Here is a 19,784-nt window from a genome sequence, read left to right as displayed (position 1 = left end):
AACCCGTCCCAACAGAAATAAAATAAACATAACAAAAGACAGCAATAAAAGCTACAAAGATTTGACTTAAACAAATGAAAAAAAAGAGAAAAATTAAAAGAAAACTCGTGACGAAACAACGCGTCATCTCTAAATCTAATCCAAAAAGCAAACCTACTCCAAAAAAAAAAAGAATTTAAGAAAAAATATAACCAACTTTAGTTTAACAAATTTATGTTTGGTTTTACTTTTTGCTTGGTTTTTGTTTCTCTTTTGATTTCAACTTTAACTGTAAATAATTAAAAAATCGTGTAAATATATTAAAACCAAAAAAAAAGCAAAAACATTTTCTTAACGAATCGAATTGTTTGTTCAAATGATATTTTTTAACAAAACATTTACATAACATATATATCTATATATATTTGCAAACTCTATTCAATATTTATATGATATGTATCCTTTTTTTTTACTTCAATATTTTTAACAACTCTCTCAACCTACAACTACAACAGCAACAGCAACAGCAAAACTAACTTACAACTACAACAATACGTGTACAAATCGATTTCAATACAATATTCAAATATGTACGAAATATGTTTTTACTTTTTAGTTTTCATTTCTCAAACTGAATCTGAAACTGTATACGTATACGTGTGTGAGTGTCTGTGTGTGCTTTTTACAGTTCCATTCGATTATTAAATAAATATATATATATGTATATGTGGAATAAAAAGTATAAAGAAAATAAGTTGGCCGAAGTTTACACACAGAGAACATTTGATTGGGATTTTAAAATTTGCATTTAGAAATTGTGTATATTTATTTAAGAGTCAGTCACATGCAGAAATTGTTGCAAATTAAACGTTCCAATTTGTATAGTTATGGTTTTTTCTACTACTTCTTTATTTTTGTACATAGTACAAACATAAAATGCACAATCATTTTTGTATTTACTCGTACTACATATAGAGCTTAAGCTTTTACCCGTAAACTCCCATAACTATAACCAACGTGAATTCAGCTGTGCTCGACACGTTGTTTCGACTCATTTGTAAATAAAACTCATCTAAATTCATGCCAACTACTCGCAAATGCCGACCAGAATAGATGCTTCAAACAGCACCGAATCAACTATATATACCACTACTTACTATATTGCTATGGAGAGTCAAATCGAGCACCTTTATAATAGTCATGTCTAAATGCGTAGACTTAAACGATGATATAATGGCCTATGCCCTTAAAAACTGGATCTTGTTTGATCTTGTTATAATTAATCTCAAGTACATTTCATCAAGCTGTCACAACTCACCTTTTCACAGCTCTCACTGTAAATAATCCATACATTCATTTCATACAGAACGCCAGCAAACTGAATATATGTATGCATATGTATTTATATATTGCATAAATGAAAATAGCAAGAACAATGCCAAGTGCAGACCAAAAAAACAAATTTTTTTTTTATGTTAAAGTTCACTTCAATTATTTGCACGTTCTCAGCGAGTTTTCAGTTTGTCGTTAACCGATTTTAACAAATTCATTTCTTTGTTTTCCACTGTCGCCCGACACATGATTTATTTATAAGTCTTCACGCGATGTCACCAACCAACTGAATACTGAATACTGAGCAGTAAATACACCAACTGTTACTATGTGTAAATGCCCATATTTTCACTTTTCTTAAAAAAAAAACAATTACAAAAAATTCAATTTTAAATAGAAAATTACAAACTGATTTAAAACATAGTTAAAAAGAAAGAAATTTTTACTGGCAGAGAATTTAAAAATCATATATTATCCATATCGTTTCAAATATGTACCAAGTGTTCTCAAAATTGTAATAATAATAATAAATGAAGAAGTTATACGTAGGTAAGCAGACTAAAAAGTTCCTTTACATCCTCTATACATTCCTGATTTAAAGTATAACTAACTGTTCTCAAATTAGCATAACAATTGAATAGTAATCGGATAAGTTTCTGAAGAAGTTGCTGTTCGTTTGATGAGTAAAGCATAAAAAGCAGACAGTTTACACACATGATTTTGTATGTGCATTTCAGAGCTGGACACAGTTCCGCTCACAACTTGATTCCACTTTAGAGCTGTGCGAGTTGGATCCTTTTTTTTAAATTGTGTATATATATGTGTGTGTGTGTGTGTGTATCATCCAATCCTTTTGAGTGCAGTCTGAAGTGTCTTTGCCTCTAAAATATGTAGATACTTGTGCAGGTTGCACAGTGTTGAGCTTAAATGTACCTACATATAGGTACATTTGTGTATGCGAGTAAGTTTTCCATTTTTCATATCATGGAAAGCCCAAGCAATGGTTAATTGCTATAATCCGCTTACTAGCTTGTCAAGTGCTAAAGTTTTTCTGCATGTCTCCGTGGCAGTCGCTGGGGGAGGTGCAATTAGAGCCAACTAATTGTAAGGCTAAGACCATAATTGCATACAAGTATTCGCACTTGCTGCTCTAATGCAATCAGACCATGTTCTCTAGCCTTGGCAACGCTTGAGCTCAAACTCGGGCTCGAGCTGAAGCACGCATAGAAATGTAAATTCATTATTTATTATTTGTTTGCCTCAATAGAAATCAAATTAGTTTAAGTGGTGCCCAAGCAGCACTAACACCAGTTACCAGCAATAGACCCAGACCCAAACCCAAACCCAATCTCTGTCCTGGTTTTCAGCTCAACCAGTCAGCTCGAGTCGATTTGAAAGCGCCAACTCATGAAGCGCCCAACGGCTTCAGTTTCTTTCCCTCTCTCTCTATCTCTGCCTCTGTCTTTATCCTCCTCTCTATCTCTCTCTCTCTCTCTATCAAAGACTTTAGAGTGTTCCCATTTAATGTTAGCTACTTGGGGCATTCACTGACTAACCAACTGACTGACTGACTGTCAGCCTATGTCTCTCTCTTGACTGGCGCGTGTTGCTTGTTTTTTTTTTTTATTTGATTTTGTTAAAATATTAAACGAGAGTTGTAGATCTTATTTATAATTCAAAGAACAGTCATGCTACAGTTGAGGAGTGTTAGAGAGAGGGACGGTAGGGGGAGTGTTTATTTTGATTAGCAGTCCGTAAAACAATTGCTTCAATATAACAATACATATCATTATAAGGTTTATGTCATTATTTGTTCTGAATGCTGTATACTCACGCAAAAATATACACATGTACGTACACACACACACCTGTGTGTATGCCTTGGGGCAAAGGCTGCGTTTGATTAAATGAGCAGCTTACCAAATTCAAAACTCAATGCAAACACTTTGCAGCTTATCGTATACACTTTAAATTGAATTTTGCAAGCATTTTGTTGTATTCAATTGAATTGAATACAATTTGTTTTAGCCACAGTTTAGCAATTTGATATCAGAGTAGGCAGTTAACAGTTTCAATTACTGAAAGCTTTCATAGGCTTAACAACTAGTATCATGCTAATTGTTTGCCCAACAACCCAACTATTAGTTGAACTTCTTAAGTATTATCCTTTTACACAGACGAGCATCTACATTCATTTTCTAGTGGATTTGATCTGAAATGTAGGCACTACTTGTTTAAACATGGTACCACATCCCTTTCCATTCGATGAATAATTATATTTCGATTTCCCTTAAGCATACAATTAATTTTAATGAGCATGTTTAATGATGAATAGCACTGAGTATTTGCGGTTAGTCGTAACTCATCAAAGTGAGGAAAATTGAGGTAAATACTTTGACATAAGTACCAAGAGAAGTGCTTAATATCAGTAGATTATAGTCTTATTTAATATATTTCTATTTAATATAAAATTAATCATAATTAATTTGTGAAAAATATTTCTCGACGTTTTCCATTTGATATATTAAGCTCAATTTAGATAGTTGCGAAACGAAAGGCCATTTTTTAAATCAATTAAATTATTTTTTCGATCGAGATTCTATGGCAGTAATAAGATAAAACTAAGAGACTATTTGGTAACATTGGTTAGTATAAAATGATTCACTTTAACAAATACACTGTTATCGTTATCTGTGTAAAGAAAATTCATATGAAAAAACCTCTAAGTGAATCACGTTATATATTGCATAAAATCTATTTTCTGAGGTCTGACAAACCTTCTTCAATGCGTAGCACATTTCGTGACAAAAACACATAAAGTGCAATTTATTATACAAGAACTGATTAATTCTATATCTCCACTAATTTGAAATAACTGCTTATTTTGCACGATAAATAATATATATAGATGTGATGTGCAACATATCTGTGCGCCTATCATTAGCTGTAGTTACAACTACTTAACTTAACTACTGTGGGTCTACTTGTGTGTACCTTTTCCGTTTTTACTTGCCTTCTGGAATAACTACGCGGATATTTTTATGTTTATATTTTTGCTGGCGTTTTAAGCAGTATCTTGCGTACACTTGTATATATATATGTATATGTGTATATATCTACAGAGCCTTGCCACAGATGATGGGTTGTTGTATTTGCATACCAATTTCATGATTCCCACTCAGAAATGGAAGCGCCAACTCTTGTAGTATTCAATGAAGGACATACCGAGAGCCGGGCCGCAGCATTTTAATTGCTATGCAGCGAGTGCGCCGAGGGCACAAGTGTAGGCAGCATAAAAAATAATTAAAATAATTAAGCAAAACTGCGCCATTCCGCACCCTCATGTCCGTCCCCCTGTCCTCCTCTTTTATTGCTTTCATCAGGATGTCTACTTGACTACCTGTATTATTTCTTCCTTCGGTCATTCGTTCGCGTTTCTTCACTTTTCTTTTCAGTGCAGTTTTCCTTTTCTTTAAGCAAGGAAATCTTATAAATAATTTCAGATTTTATGGACCCCTTTACGTATAAAAAACGTACTTATTTCTTGATCAGAAGTTGTCTCGCAAACATTCAGATGATATCACAATATTTCATATTGTATTGATAAAAATTGGTAAACCCAAATCAGATCACTGTATCATATAGCTGCCGTGGAAACGATAGGTCAAAAATCAACCTTAAGTATGAAGAACTGTTTTATTATTTGAGACACCCCAACCAATTTCACAGCTTGTGTTTTTTATCTTGTCTTACATATCTTGGCAAATTTGGTTAATGTTTATATATGTAGCTATAAATATAGGGCTGTGCAAGTGTATTAAATATTCAGCGTGCTGTAGACGACCTTTCTTTCTTATTTTCTTTAGTATTTGTTTCGTAGTTTCCTATTTGCGTTTACTTCCGATTTTTTATTGTCTCGGTGTTAAAATACGTAACAAAGCAGCATTTTGGCCAATTTTCGTGCGAGGATATTTAAATTTAATCAAATGTCTGTAAAAATGTTTACCATACCTTTTATGCTTGCCAATAACAACAACAACTACAAGAATGTACGCACGGTAGAGTGTGTGTGTGTGTGAGTGTGTGGCTTGGGTGGGTAGCAGGTTGATGTATCTCTGTGTGTGTGTGTGTGTGTGTGTGTGTGTGTGTGTGTGTGTGTGGGTATGTGTGTATGGTACAACCTGCTTTTGGCACGTTGACTGGGTAATTTGTTGGCCGTACCACGAAGCGAACAGGTCAGACCAACAGCCACTTTTATTTTATTTTTTATAGTTTTTTTTTCGGCATTTTTATCCGCCACCCCCCCTTTACGAGGAGGGGACTCTGCGTGTGTCGGTACAGTTTTCGCAATGCATAAACTATATATAAGGAAGGAAAAAAGCGAACACCGTATTTACCTAGGGACACCAGAACAGACCCAAAGCCGTTGTCGGAACTGTGAGCCGCGTGTTTGCGACCAGGGTGTCAACCAATTTCGCGTGTCTCTCTCTCTTTTCGCTATCTCTCCGTCTCTCTCTCTCTCTCTCTCTCCCACTGTGGTAGAAAAAGTTGTTTTTGTTGGCGCTGTTGTATATATATTTATATATTTATTTATACATATATATATATATATATATTTTCCCATTGCCATTTTCATTTGAATTCATTTCATTTATTTATGCAATATTTTATGTGCTCATTCATTTTTTGCTCGTTTTCGTTGTCATTTGTTCTATTAATTTGTTGTCGCTCGGTTCCAACGTTGCGTTCCGTTGTCAATTTTGTTTATACATTACGGAAAAATGTTCATACATATCTGTATATCTATGTATATGAATTTCGTGCCATAAACCTCATTCATCTTAATTTGTATGCCTTGTTTTGTTACGTTTTATGATGATTTTTGGGTCTATGTTGTTCGTTTCACTTAATAAGAGTTTTCTTTCCTTGCCATATTGTCAAGGATTTTGTACAGAACAAGAAACTTCATAAATAAATTGTGTATTATAATAAAAATCAACTAAATTCTAAGGATATTACAACTACAACCACAACAATAACCAGAACAAGAACACACGCTGTAAATAAAGACTCCTTCCATCTCTTGTACAGATATTTATTGTGTTTGTTTGTTTGTTGATAACTACTTACTTATACTTAATTCATTTAATTTATTTGTTTAATTTTCAACTGTTGTTTGTTGTCACCAATTGAAGCGCTTCGATTGATTTTGTTTTTGGATAAGAATTAAATAACACCTTGTACATGATTATTAATTAATTAATAATGTTTATATTAATCCACTGCTAACAAAAAATCATCATCATGACGTGAAATCATCGCAAAAATCGCCCAAATTTTGTACAGTAAACCCCCAGAGCGAGTGAACTATCGAAAATTTCGGCACGAACGAAGTTGAAATATGATTTCCAGAACAGCTAGGTTGCATGTTATATGACATATTATTTGTAAAAGCCTAATGAGAATCCGATTTAATCGACAATTATCTCAGAAATAAAACTTTATGTAAATATATTTTTAGTATTATGTTCATAGCATCTTTAGTATGTCCTTTACAAACTGATAAGCTTCTTTGGAAATCATATACAAAAATGTTAAAGCATAAAAAATTTTCATACGGTTTTTTTTAAACATCTAATTTTTGTTTATCTGTTCCCCTGCCTTTCCCAGCAAGTCCAAAATTTCTCCATTTTTTCAGTTGCCGCTTAAGAAGTTTTGATTTTACCTTTAGAATCTTAAAAAAAAAATTCTAAACACATTTTGTATATAAAGTAAATATACCCTCATTCATTTCAGTTATTCTCTGTCACACTTTTTTTACTCAATTTGAAAAAGAATTACTAATATGAAAAAAAGAAAAAGAATTTTAGAAAAATTAAAATTTTTTAAATACATTATTTTCTGTCTCGCGCTGTGCTCCTTTGCACATGCCGAATGAAAATTGAATCAAAAACAAAAGAAAAGAAAAACCAAACAGAAAAAAAGAAAATAGAAGCAATTTATATATTTATATATATATATTTTGTATACATATTGTACATGATGATAAAATGTTGGGATGGGCTGCCCGGTGACCGCTAGTATAATTGTCTCATTTATCAATTACTTGTTGTACTTTCTTCTTACTACATTCTACCTAACCTAAAAAAAACCTACTACTATTTAACTATTACCCTACTACTATTTGTACTACTATTCGCTCTATGAGTTCACACTTTCCCGTGTTGTTGTTTCCTTTTTACCATATGTGTGTGTCCGTGTTTGTACCTTTTAGTTAGTGTCAACTACTACTACTACTATTTTCATTATCATTTCGGTATTAATTTTGTGTATTCTTTTATTCAGTTTTGTGTTGTTTTTAATTTCGTGTACATAATATACCTACATACATGTGTGTTATTTAATTAATGTAATTTAAACATGAAACTCAACAATTTCTGGTTTCGGTTCTTCATTAATTTTCGTTGTCGTTTTCGGTGTGTAATCCTAAACTAGATGTGTGTCATTTTTCATTCCGTTCGTTCGTTCGTTCGTTCTAAGTGTTGTTTGTGCGTGTGTGTTATGGGCTACTGTATGAGAACTGTAATCTTAGTAGTCCTGCTACATATACTAAATATAATACATACCTATTTACATATATGTGTGTGTGTGTGTGTGTTACAGTCCGAACAAATAATAACAATAAACCACAAAAAATAAAGAAGACAAATTAAAAACAACTACAAAAAATATAATACATAGTTTATTTTTTATGTTTATGCCCTCGTATTTTTGCCTTGTCATGATACTCAGCTACAAACGCTTCTCTGTAGTAGTTGCCAACCAACACACACTACCACACTCCCACACTTGAACACACACACACGCACACCTTGAACACACCACGCCCCTTCAGAGCCTTGTTATACCATTTGCTTTTCATAAAGTGTAGTTGCTACTTAATTACAATCATTACTCATAAGAGCCACAAGAGTCGGCCAACAAGAACTCACACCCACAAACAGACACGAGACACAGCTACAGATACAGACACACACATATGTATGCCGTGGCTTCAACATAAAGAACATCCTGTATATATAATTTTGTTATATTTTGTTTATCAACTTTCGAGTACTTTCTAACACTCTGCGTGTGCTTGTTATTATACTAGTACAATATTATTATTTATGCGTAGAGGAACTCAAATCAAAGCTCCAAATTGTTTGTTGTGCCTTTTTAGCTGTAAACTTCTTTTTTGTAATACATTTACATTTACAACTATGCCTGTATGTTTTATGGTTTTGAACCATATATATATATATGTATTTATTTTAAAGAAAACGGATATAAGTAACAACTCCAAAAAGAAAAAACAATAACCAAAAAAAAAAACCACTCCAAAATTGCTAAAAAGAGAGGACCCTTTACCAAAGATCAAATTAAAAAACATATCTACGATAATATTTGCAAATGCAAATCAAAGTACTCTTAAATAATTTAGCATACGAGTATATGTATTTTTATGTTATACCTGTCATTAATATTCTCATTTTACAACGGTTTTATTTATTTTTTTTATGTTTTGAATGCCTTAGCTACAAAATACTTTAATGACCAACATTTTCTTTGCTTTGTTGCTCCGCCAAAGGGAGAAACAAAAACACAAACCATCTGATATTTTGTCTACAGATTTAATATTTTATTTAAAGATTCTCTATTGTTTTTCTTTTATATAGTTTGTTTTTTGTTGTTAACGTGCTGTGCTCTTCTGTTTGTTTTTACTTACACAAAAGTTAAGCAATGCAACCGAGAATCATTTTTTTCGGACATTGTTTCAGCTAAAGAAGCAGAAAATACTCTTGTCTTTTTGTTTTAAGTTTAATGTACACGTATTTCTTAGTTATCTATCTTACTTTATACACATTTTCAACAGAAATTGTTGTTGTTTCTTATTGTGCCGCACTCGAAGCTGCTCGAGCAAACTGTGAACGGATCCCAAGAAGCGACATTTTGCCGATTTCATTTTGCCATTGCCATTTATTTTGCGCAATTTTCTCAGCACATCAACAAGCGGCCACTTAATTAAACAAATATCTGTGTAATTTAAATGGCATTCTTGACGATGAAGCGTCTCTCCAACAAAGTCGCTGATGTTCTCAGCTTCTGCTTTGTGCAACAAAAGAAACAGTAGCATAAGGCGCAGCTTCCATTGCGGTGCTCGAAAATGGTTTAACAAATCTTTAGCCCTTCTGTAGAATTGTTTTTCTGTTTTTTTCTTTTTCATTTAATCCTAATCTCACCTATATGTGTTGCTTCTACTCTACTGCCTATCTCTGACTACTAAATACTACTACAACATGCTACTATTCTAATCGATCCTACTATTATTTACATACTACTCCACATCCTCCTACTACTTTCTACTACTATTCTTTTCAATTTCTCTGTGTTTGTCTGCGACAACTTGTTTAGCGATTTGCATTAATTGTATTTTTATGTGTGCTTTTAAAATAATCATGTCCCCCAGACTTTTGCAAGGGCCGTGAGACTTTACAGAATCTCTGCGATCAAATTCCGGGCGATGCTCTGCTCTATTCGCTGTTCCGTGAGAGCGCCGAGCCGGTCAAGTGTCCGCTAAAGGGTGAGTCAGTTCAGCCGTTGGCGGTTGCCAATTCCTGTAATCCAATTATTTCAATGCAATGAATGACTCACAATGCCTTTCTGCTTGTCTTGTCATGCTTGCAGGTCCCTTTATATTCACATATAATCGTGGCCATGGGGAGTGCAAGTCCCCGGTGTCGAATATTGAGAGCTGCACCGAAGAGAGTCGCCTGCTATTGAGTTTTCAGGCTTGTCCCGATGTCCAGGGCACCGAGAGCACGGGTAAGCCGCTATCAATGTCGTTGATTCGGTATTGTTGCTAAAGCGTACTCGTATTTCTCGTATTTCGTATTGCATTGCAGTTGAGGAGTTGACATGTCTGGCGACCTGGAAGGATGGAAACTCCCGCTATTTGGTCGGTCTTGTCTCGCATCATCATGCCATTTCGAATGAGGAACGCTATCGCTGCTTTGTTTACGAGAAAATCTCCTCGCTGATGGGTAAGCAATCTCCTTGCAAACAGTTGGAACATTGTCTGAGCTTTTATAACCCTCACTCACAGGCGGTCCTAGCATGCTGAGCTCCAAAGACGCCGAGTATAAGCTGGCACAATCCGGCGACGCCACTTGCAATGGCTTAGACAGCGCCGAGGTAAGCATAGAGACCGGAACAAGCTACCTAAACCTGTGTTGTCATTTTAGCCATTTTATAGCTGCAGTTGACTATTTTTATAATTCTAAAAATCTGGATATTTACAAAAATTATTGGGAATCGGAATATTTTAATTTAGAATATATTGAGATTAAATTCCTTTGAATTAAAAAAAATTAAATTCAATTTTTGTATATTTATATATAGCTTTTCCAGCTAATATTTCTTAAAGTTTTCTTAAAAATTCTGGCAACACTGACTCCAACTCCCATTTAGCAACCCCCAGACCCAACACAAACCATTAAGCCAGCTTTTCACTTAACTGCTGCTCCCTTTCACAGGTTGGCTCACGTATAATGTCGCTGCGCAAACCGCCAGCGGCTGAGCGCTGCGATTTTCCCGCCTGGTTCAAGGGTCCGCGACACTGGCATGCACTTATGGGGAACGCTGTCTACAATTATCATTCCAAGTGAGTGGCAAGAGCGCCGATGGCCAAACTGACAGCCAATAAAACCGTTTCGAATTCTTTACAGTGATGGCTCTGTGCACATTATTAAGCCCAACGGCTACATGGAGACACGTGCCCTTTGCGAGCAGATAAACAAACAGACCTCAACCGAAATGATGGCAGTGGTTCACTATACAACTGGCTGGTAAGTAAACCGAATAAGAAATTCTGTCGATACCTTGCTGAGCATGTGTCTTTCTCCCATTTCTTCATCCCATTTGCAGCCAATCAGGCTTTATGTGCATGATGTTTTACCGTCGGGACACGCACGTCATTGAGATACAAACGGGAAAGCCGGCTATTCGTCTAGAGGATGCCTGTGCGCCAGATCACTTTGACTTCAATAAGATGGCCTACATTACATTGCTGGGTAATATTGTACAGAGTATACATTGCATTGACAATTCTCTACAAATCTGCTCATCTATCCTCACAGCAAGCAATCCGGAACCGCATATTTGCCCCGTGGAGGGGTTGTACAATCTAAGAGGCGCAATTGGGCCACCCTACATGGTCACGCGCCACAAGCGCAATCACAATGGAAAATCGCATCTTGGACATGGCCATCATCATCACGAGAGCTCTGATTCTGGGGATTTTGGACACAAGGGGTATTTGAAAATTTGTAAACAACTCATTGAAGCATTTCTCAATCGTGTTTATTTGTTGCAGGCACAGTACACTGAGCTTTCGAAACGCCGAGCACATGGAACGCAGCTCTTGGCATGCCAATACTCGCGGTCTGCCTGTTCGTACTCGACGCAATGCACCCCAAGCACAACAGCAGCAACAACAGCAACAACAACAACAGCAGATACAACAAGCATTGGTTTTAAGCAGTCTCAAAAGCAACAACGACACTAGTGTGGGCTTTATAGCTCCTCGAAGTCGTCGCGATGTTCCCGGCTGTGTGACCAACTACAATGCGCAACGACAGCTTTGGGTGGGTTGCAGCGCGCCAAATGCAATCGATGTGAGTCCCCTGTGCAGTGTGGATGGAGAGGAAGGTAAGCTGGCATCTATAGTTGTAGTAGTAGATATACAGATAATAATTGTTATGTTGTTTGCACAGAGTACTCCTGCCATGGCTCTTGGAGCGAGAATAGCACCGTCTATATTATAGCTAGACACAAGGGTACCAAACACGGCGTTTGTATTAGCTACAGACCCACGGAGGGCAACTCAGCCAAGCTGGTCGTTGGCGATGCCTGCTATCGCGGCACACAGAAGCCACCAGATCATCATCTGGTAGCAAACCTTTCCGTATTGGGTATGATATAACAATAATAGCTATTTAAAATTGCAATTTTCATTAATATTGATTGCATGATTAAAACCATTTTGATTGCAATAATTTGCTTTAAATCTTTTGCTCTGATCTATAAATATTTTAACATTTTTATCCATTTGCAGGTAAATGCGGCGAGACGGGATCTAGTGCCAGCACAGACCACTTGGCCAACTGGTTGCTTTTGTTCGCAATGTTAACATGGCTATCGCTGCAAAGCTGATTCTGTAGAGAACTGAATAGTTTGGGACTATATAATAATTTGGAGACGGGCACGAAAAGGCCGTATATGCATCACTAATCCCAAAATCACAACCAAACTCCCATTACGATAAACATGTATACAAGACACACATTTAAGACTTATTGTACATTGCATATTGTATATGTAAGGCGTAAAAAACGATTCAAATATGTTTTGCTGTATATAACTTATTAGTTTTTTTATTATCACCCCCTTTTTTTGTTTAGTTTTAAGTGCTTGTATTTAACTCTATATATTATATTATATTAAAAATCGAAAACAATATTTGAAAAAAAAAAAACTAAAAATGGTTTGCAATAAAGCCTTAGATAAAGCGCTGTTTGTATTAGGCCTAGTAAAACGCGCCTATTACTAAATGTAGCGCTGAAAATTAAATAATTATAGACATATGCAACAAAAACGCTATTTATTTGTAATACAATTATGCATAGAAAAGGTTAGAAGCGCAGCATACAAGTGAAAATAATGATGAAACAGAACAACTATACATACATACATACGAATATAAGCTTAAAGCTTTTTCGGTTCGTATGCTGAAATAAAACGAAAATAATGTTTTATGCATTTATTTTTTTATATCATTTCCAAAATGTTTCCTATAACAAAAGTACACACAAAAATACTAAGACGGAAATAACCTTATAGTAACTACATTAAATTAGTTTTCGCATTGTTTTCAAATTGTACAAAATATAAAGGCATTGTGTACACATATATTTTGATGTACAGTGCAAAATATTACATAATAAGCATAATTATACATTCGTATATGAAGGATACATAAAAATATAAATAAATTTTGCAAAGGATCACATTGGTTTCATAATACATAATTAATACCTTGCAAAATATACATACATTACATATACACATATATTTGAAGGAGATTCATAATACTTAGCTAACATACATCTTAGCGGACATAAGTGAATTGAATGGATAAAATGAAGTATTCGACCTTCTAAAATTTAATAAGTAGCAGCACTCACGTTCATAATCAATCAAACAATTTCTAAAGACACACATGACAACCAAACAAACAAACAAAGACAACAATGAATCAGCAAGGAATGCTAAAATAATTAGAGTGTTTAAGGCAATTAAGCGGTGATATAGGTCTAGAATAAACAAAAACAACTGTATAAAAGCTCTTAGCTCTTATGAAACGCGCAAGAACAACTGGCAGACATTGGAGATAAACAAGTGTATCCAAAGGATTTCAGAAACTAGCATTTTCCCCTCGAGATTACATAGCATTTTACACAAAACAATTTTGTCTTTATTAAAAATGAAAATAATTAAAACAAATCCTATGCGGATTACAAGTAACTAACAATTTCGAAAATCGAAACCTCTTCAAGGTACATAATAACATACATAACTATAACTAGTCGAAATTTATATTTGAAAAAAAATGCGTTCACCCAAAAACGTCGATGGCGATAAATCCATGTAAATAGCGAATGTTATGCGAATTGATCAGTAACTTAAAAATTGTACGCGGTGTATACCTATGTAACTAATTGCTAGTTAGCTAAAAGTTTGAGCAAATGTAATAAACTAAATAGGCAAACGCTGGGAGAGCATAAAAAGGGCGCTGGCTAACTGAATATAAGAGTTACTTGATAAGTACTACGTATATACATATATATAAATTTAAAATATATAATCTTTACTGGAGAATCGGATAGACAAACTAACTAGTAGAATGATACCGAAATGCAAGTAATAAACAGAACACTCAAACCATGCAAACCAAGCAAACACAATAGGCAAAGGCACTTGAACTCCACAGAAAGAGAGCCGACACTCCCAGGACAAGACAAATCAATAAATGGCAAAGGTATATAATAGTTATTTATGACACTAGCAGCCGTAGGAAAGTCGAGCAGCAGGCTAGGCAGCAAGGATAACTATTATACATAAATATTTTTGAGTGTACCTATCAATAAGTATTTCAATTTGTTGTCAGCTTTTAATAAGTAAATATGTAATAACAAAACAAAAAAAAAACAACTAACAATTAAAGCGAGATTGCATTTTAAAAACGTAAGAGAAAATAAAATCAATTGACACTCAAAACGAAAAAACAGAACTAAAATAAAAAATACTTAGTAATTCAATTGTCAAAGAGGAAAGTTTTAAGCCACATCCCCGAAAGTTCAGATCATACTTTCATTTCCGTATTTCGGTTTATTAATCGCTTAGCTCTTGTTTGTTTTGCAATTGTTAAACTATAACACTTTCTAGTCCAGTCATTCCCATTTGCAATTATGGTCCAAGAAAATTCCACTTACTTTCTGTTGTCATTTTCACTTTATCTTACCTTGTCGCAGCATATACGTGTTATCAATGTTCCAAAATGAAAAAAGGTCTCCACAAATGTATTCGATGTTTCTAAAAACTACAAAATCAAATACGAAAACAAACGCAAAACATAAATATTTTTGTAAATAGTTAATGCAATGCTTGAATTTTTATCAAATCATGGTACGAGTACTCGTATTTTGTGTATGGCCAACTGCAAAAGTGTGTGTAAGAGGCCATGCCCATCAATTTGCAGGTGCAATTTGGCCGTGGACTTCATTTGAATGTGAACGCTAAGCATTAGAGTATAAGAGATTTTTATATTCAAATCGATTTTATAAATCATTTTAATTGTCTATTTTAATGAATGCAATGAACATCACAAAATTGTATCGCAATTAATTAATTTAGTTGATGTATGTGAAAAACTTATGGAATTTTTGTCAATAATTAAATGTTTTTGAGTCCTATGTTCGTAAATTAATTGTTTCAGTTTTTTTAAGCAAACATAAATAAAAATAAAAACTAATTACAAATATAAACAAAAGTCTTTTCACTTACCTTCATTTTTTTTACAAAGAAAAAAACTGAATTTAGGCATAATAATTTTCAACACATATCATTTATTAACAATGCAAAATTTTGTTTATTTAAATATGTCAAGTTAGCTCCGGTTTGTTTTTCTTCAGGCAGATGGACCCTCAATAGGAATTTCTAGTAGACCCGTTAGGAGATGTTTCAGAATAGGATCCTTGTAGTTAGACTTCCTTCAGGTTGAACTGCTCGACGGCATCTCAAGGGCCTCCTTCTTCCAGTCATCTTCATCTTCAGAGTTTTTGCTTTATTGAAATTTTAATCTCTTTGTTCATATATTTGGTGGGTGAGGTTAGTTTTGTTGGTAGTTGAATTACCGAAAGGGTGCATATATTTATTGGGATCATCAACACGAGATTGGGAGAAGTGCATCAATAACCTCACCCGAAAATTAGATGCTTCTTATTTGTCGTATGACTTTTTTCTTGGGAATTTAAGAAAGAAGTTTGGTTTTCAAAGGAACTAAATTTTGGCAAAATATTTTCAATACATTTCACACATGCACATTTTTATTTATTTAAATATGTTATATAAGCTCCGGTTCGTTTTTCCTCAAACAGATGGACGCTCAAAAGGAATTTCTGGAGATCCGTTGGGAGATGTTTTGGAATATGATCCTTGTAGTTATACTTCGTTCAGGTTGAACTGCTCGACGGCATCTCAAGGGCCCCTTTCTTCCAGTCATCTTCATCTTCAGAGTTTTTGCTTTATTGAAATTTTAATCTCTTTGTTCATATATTTGGTGGGTGAGGTTAGTTTTGTTGGTAGTTGAATTACCGAAAGGGGGTATGTATTGATTGGGATCTTCAAGGCGAGAAGTGCATCAATAACCTCACCCGAAAATTAGATGCTTCTCATTTGACGTACGACTTTTTTCTTGGGAATTTAAGATGAAGATTTGTTGAACTATGGAATATGTTAATGGGTCTCTTTGTAACAGTTAACTATTTAAACCCATTAATAAAAGTAAATTTTTCGTGCCCCCAAGCTTCTAATTTATTATGTTAAAGAATTATGCAAAATTCAAATTCAAATAAAAACCTTAGTTTTAGACAAAAGTTCCGATTTTTTTGCTTCTTTATATGTATGTTGTATAAAAAAATAGCTGATTAATCAACTATATTCTTGCTTTTATTGAAAATACAATTTTGAAAATATAAATGTTTTAACCCATTTGCCTAATTTATGTACAAAGAATGTCTTATATTCCATGATAATATTCATTTGACAGTGTTAATTACAAAAAAAAGTAAGCTTGAAATAAAGAAACATAAACTTTTTAAATAAATCATTTCAGAAAATTGTATTATATATTGTTGGTTATTATCTTAATCTGTTAGACACATATAATAGATTGTACTCCTATAACACACGTTTAACAGATGTTTAACAATGTTATAACATTTTAGATAAACACAATAACTATTATGTTAACTTGTCTGTTCGTGTTGTGTACTTTTCAGAAACAAATTTTGAACAAATAATCATTCAAAAAAACTACATTAGTAAAACTATGATTATTACATAAATAATGAAATTAAGTCTGCACAAAATTTAATGAAATGATTATACAGGTAAAAAACAATATTTAGTTTAAAGTCAATTTTGTTACGAGTATTTTCATTATTAAATGTTTTAGAATAGCTGCTTAGAAACCAGTCATACCGTGCTATTTGTTTTAACATCTATCACCCATAAAGAAATTTCTTAAAATAGCAATTATATAATATTTCAAAACAATCAACGTAATTGATTTTTTAAGGTCTCTAAAGAGACCTTTAATTTTGGATAATTGAAGTGTAAGTAAAAAAGTGTCATGCCAATGCTTAAAGCGGAAAAGCTTTTGATTAGGTTACGATATTTAGAGATGTACGACAGAACAAAACCCAATCTCAATTCTTTAAGTCAAAAAACCCATATTAACTCATTCCAGTACTAAAAAAAAGGATAGGATAATTTTCTAGTTCTTTGCCTGCGCTTTGTAATTCAATAAAAGCAGTTTAATTTCTCAATGTCCATATTATTCAATTTGTCAAATATCCAAATGTTAATGTTTAAAGTTCGGACAAACATATGACTTGACAGAAAATCGCGCATCATTTCGCTCTTCGCTTCTAAGACATGGAAGTCGTACTCATTAAACAAAAAAAAAACAAGGGGCTCCGCCCCCTGCTCGCTTCGCTCGCCAACCCTCGATTGAGCGTCTCTATTGCAGCTATATGATATAGTGGACCGATTTAAACCAAACTTGGTCAGAATGTATAATACCAGCCCAGATGCATATTCTATTAGTTTGGTTGTAATATCTCTACAAACAAAAAAACTTTTTCTTACTAAAACTTCATTTTCGATGTATCGTTCCTATGGCAGCTGTATGATATAGTGATCCAAACCAAAAATAAAAACAAACTTGATCTGCCTATGGTATCCAAAAACCTACATACAAAGTTTAAAGTCTCTAGCTTGTATGGTTTCCGAGATCGACGCGTTCAAACAGACGGGCGGACGGACAGACAGACTGACGGACTTGGCTCAATCGACTCGGCTGTTGATCCTGATCAAGAATATATATACTTTGGGGGTCTGCCACGCCCCCTTCTGCCTGTTACATACATTCTGCCTAATGTGTTTGTTGCTCATTTTCAATGGGCTCAGGGTATAAAAAGCTCAGCAAAAGTTACGAAAACTCGAGCTCAAAACTTTTGTTGGGTCGTTGCCAATAATTTTTAAGGGTATCCATTTTTAAAAACGACTATATTTTATGCCATATGGCAAAACTCATTAAACATTTCCTAGAGACCAATAAAAGTATCATATAAAAAAATTGGGGTTATAATATTTATTTGTCATTTCGCAGCCATAAAAAATTTGAAGTCTTCAATATTATTGCAAACATGTTCAAAATAACAGTTATACATAAATCGGTCCGATTTATATAAATTGTCTGACATGTGTAGAATTTCATTAAGCTGATGTGGTAGTTTTATTAGAAACAATTTCCTTATAATCCTTACAGCATCGTTATAACTTCAAATTAAGTTATTCAATAACTGATTTTTAGATTCTGTATTTAAGAGAAATATAAACATATTTTGTAATCCCAATTTATTAGTTGTAAGCTCTTGCTTTCATATTTTAATAAATTTTAATTTCATTAATTCTTATTCATTATATTTATTAATAAATTTTTTTTTTGGTGATCCAGCATTTATAATTTTAATAAGTATTTTGATTGATTTCAGTTTTCCTGGATATTTTTCCAATGACGATGACCTACAATTTCTTCGTTATTATTTTGTATTTCTATAAGTATGTATTTTAAATGTCTGCACATATATTGTATATTACAGTGGCTGAAGGATTTGCATTGAATCCAGTCAAAATGTAGAGTGTTGCATATGTATCCGCATAAATCAATTGACAACTTAGAAGTGTTATTGATGGGACAACTCTTTGTATTTGCATCATGTTATTGTCCTTTGAATAGAACATTGTTCATTAAATTAATAATATTAATACAAGACATATTCAGAGGTATTTCAGTATGTGATAAAATATTCATTTTTATAAGTAATAAAACGATTCGAAAACTTGATATTTATCATTTCTTTTTTAACTGAATGTTGTGGTGTAGTTTTATACTTCTGTTGTGATTACAGATGATATACTATATATATAATTTCAATAAAGATGATTCTTCTAACTTTTTTAGTTCTTCCACTTTGTATTGTTGATAAAGAAGTTTCCCATCCTACAGTAGAGTCTTGAGGTCGTTAGAATTTATTTTCAACTGAAGGTAAGTGTGTTTTCCAAGCATAGCTCTTGAGAGTTTAATGACTTAGCTTCAGAAGTATTTATAAAAAATAATGTAAAAATTTAGGCTTTCCATTTAATAAGTTTCCAGATTGATAAGCAAATAATTCATTTTTAATAAGAGCGTTTCCCAAATTAAAATACGTCTTTACAATTAAAGGATAAGTTGTTTATTATTGGTGATCCCAAATAAAAAATATATGTAAATAGTCGAGAAAAAAATGCAGAAAAGGAAAACGCATACACAGTAAAATTGTTTTTCAAAACGGCTTGAGGAAATCTTACATTACTAATAAACAAAAAGACTTAATTTTCAACACCTAAATCAAACATTTCCGAATTTTAGATTAACGATATTAATAATATTATTTTATATTATTATTATTTTTTCGCATAGAAATTGACGAAGGCACCATTCATTGTTTCTTATTATCCTTCATGTTAATGAGGTTGTAGATTTAGTT

The 19,784-nt window shown here is 33.4% G+C and overlaps 1 protein-coding gene and 1 long non-coding RNA gene across 8 annotated transcripts in view; one reads left to right on the top strand and one right to left on the bottom strand.

Annotated features, from left to right (window-relative positions):
- The window catches only part of LOC117789623, a 31,252-nt gene extending 15,911 nt beyond the window's left edge, over window positions 1–15,341 (top strand). For 6 of the 7 annotated variants that reach the window (XM_034628672.1, XM_034628674.1, XM_034628671.1 and 3 more), the window contains 11 exons: window positions 9,812–9,934; window positions 10,039–10,176; window positions 10,257–10,394; window positions 10,457–10,545; window positions 10,887–11,014; window positions 11,079–11,198; window positions 11,278–11,423; window positions 11,490–11,664; window positions 11,726–12,060; window positions 12,126–12,323; window positions 12,467–15,341. In XM_034628672.1, coding sequence (XP_034484563.1) covers window positions 9,812–9,934; window positions 10,039–10,176; window positions 10,257–10,394; window positions 10,457–10,545; window positions 10,887–11,014; window positions 11,079–11,198; window positions 11,278–11,423; window positions 11,490–11,664; window positions 11,726–12,060; window positions 12,126–12,323; window positions 12,467–12,564 — 1,688 coding nt within the window. In that variant the 3' untranslated portion in view covers window positions 12,565–15,341. The remainder of the gene's footprint in view (window positions 1–9,811; window positions 9,935–10,038; window positions 10,177–10,256; window positions 10,395–10,456; window positions 10,546–10,886; window positions 11,015–11,078; window positions 11,199–11,277; window positions 11,424–11,489; window positions 11,665–11,725; window positions 12,061–12,125; window positions 12,324–12,466) is intronic. The other variant, XM_034628673.1, reaches the window with a different exon arrangement.
- Window positions 15,342–15,746: 405 nt separating this feature from the next.
- On the bottom strand, window positions 15,747–16,576 carry LOC117789626. The gene is made up of 2 exons (XR_004617919.1): window positions 16,339–16,576; window positions 15,747–15,886 (listed from the first exon to the last, which is right to left on the bottom strand). It is a non-coding gene; the product is annotated as an uncharacterized LOC117789626 (long non-coding RNA).
- Window positions 16,577–19,784: the final 3,208 nt, after the last annotated feature.

The sequence above is a fragment of the Drosophila innubila genome (assembly GCF_004354385.1).
Source record: "Drosophila innubila isolate TH190305 chromosome 3R unlocalized genomic scaffold, UK_Dinn_1.0 2_E_3R, whole genome shotgun sequence".
Taxonomy (NCBI): Eukaryota; Metazoa; Arthropoda; class Insecta; order Diptera; family Drosophilidae; genus Drosophila; species Drosophila innubila.
The sequence above is the reverse complement of the archived record's forward strand: the minus strand, read 5'-3'. Positions and strand labels throughout refer to the sequence as shown.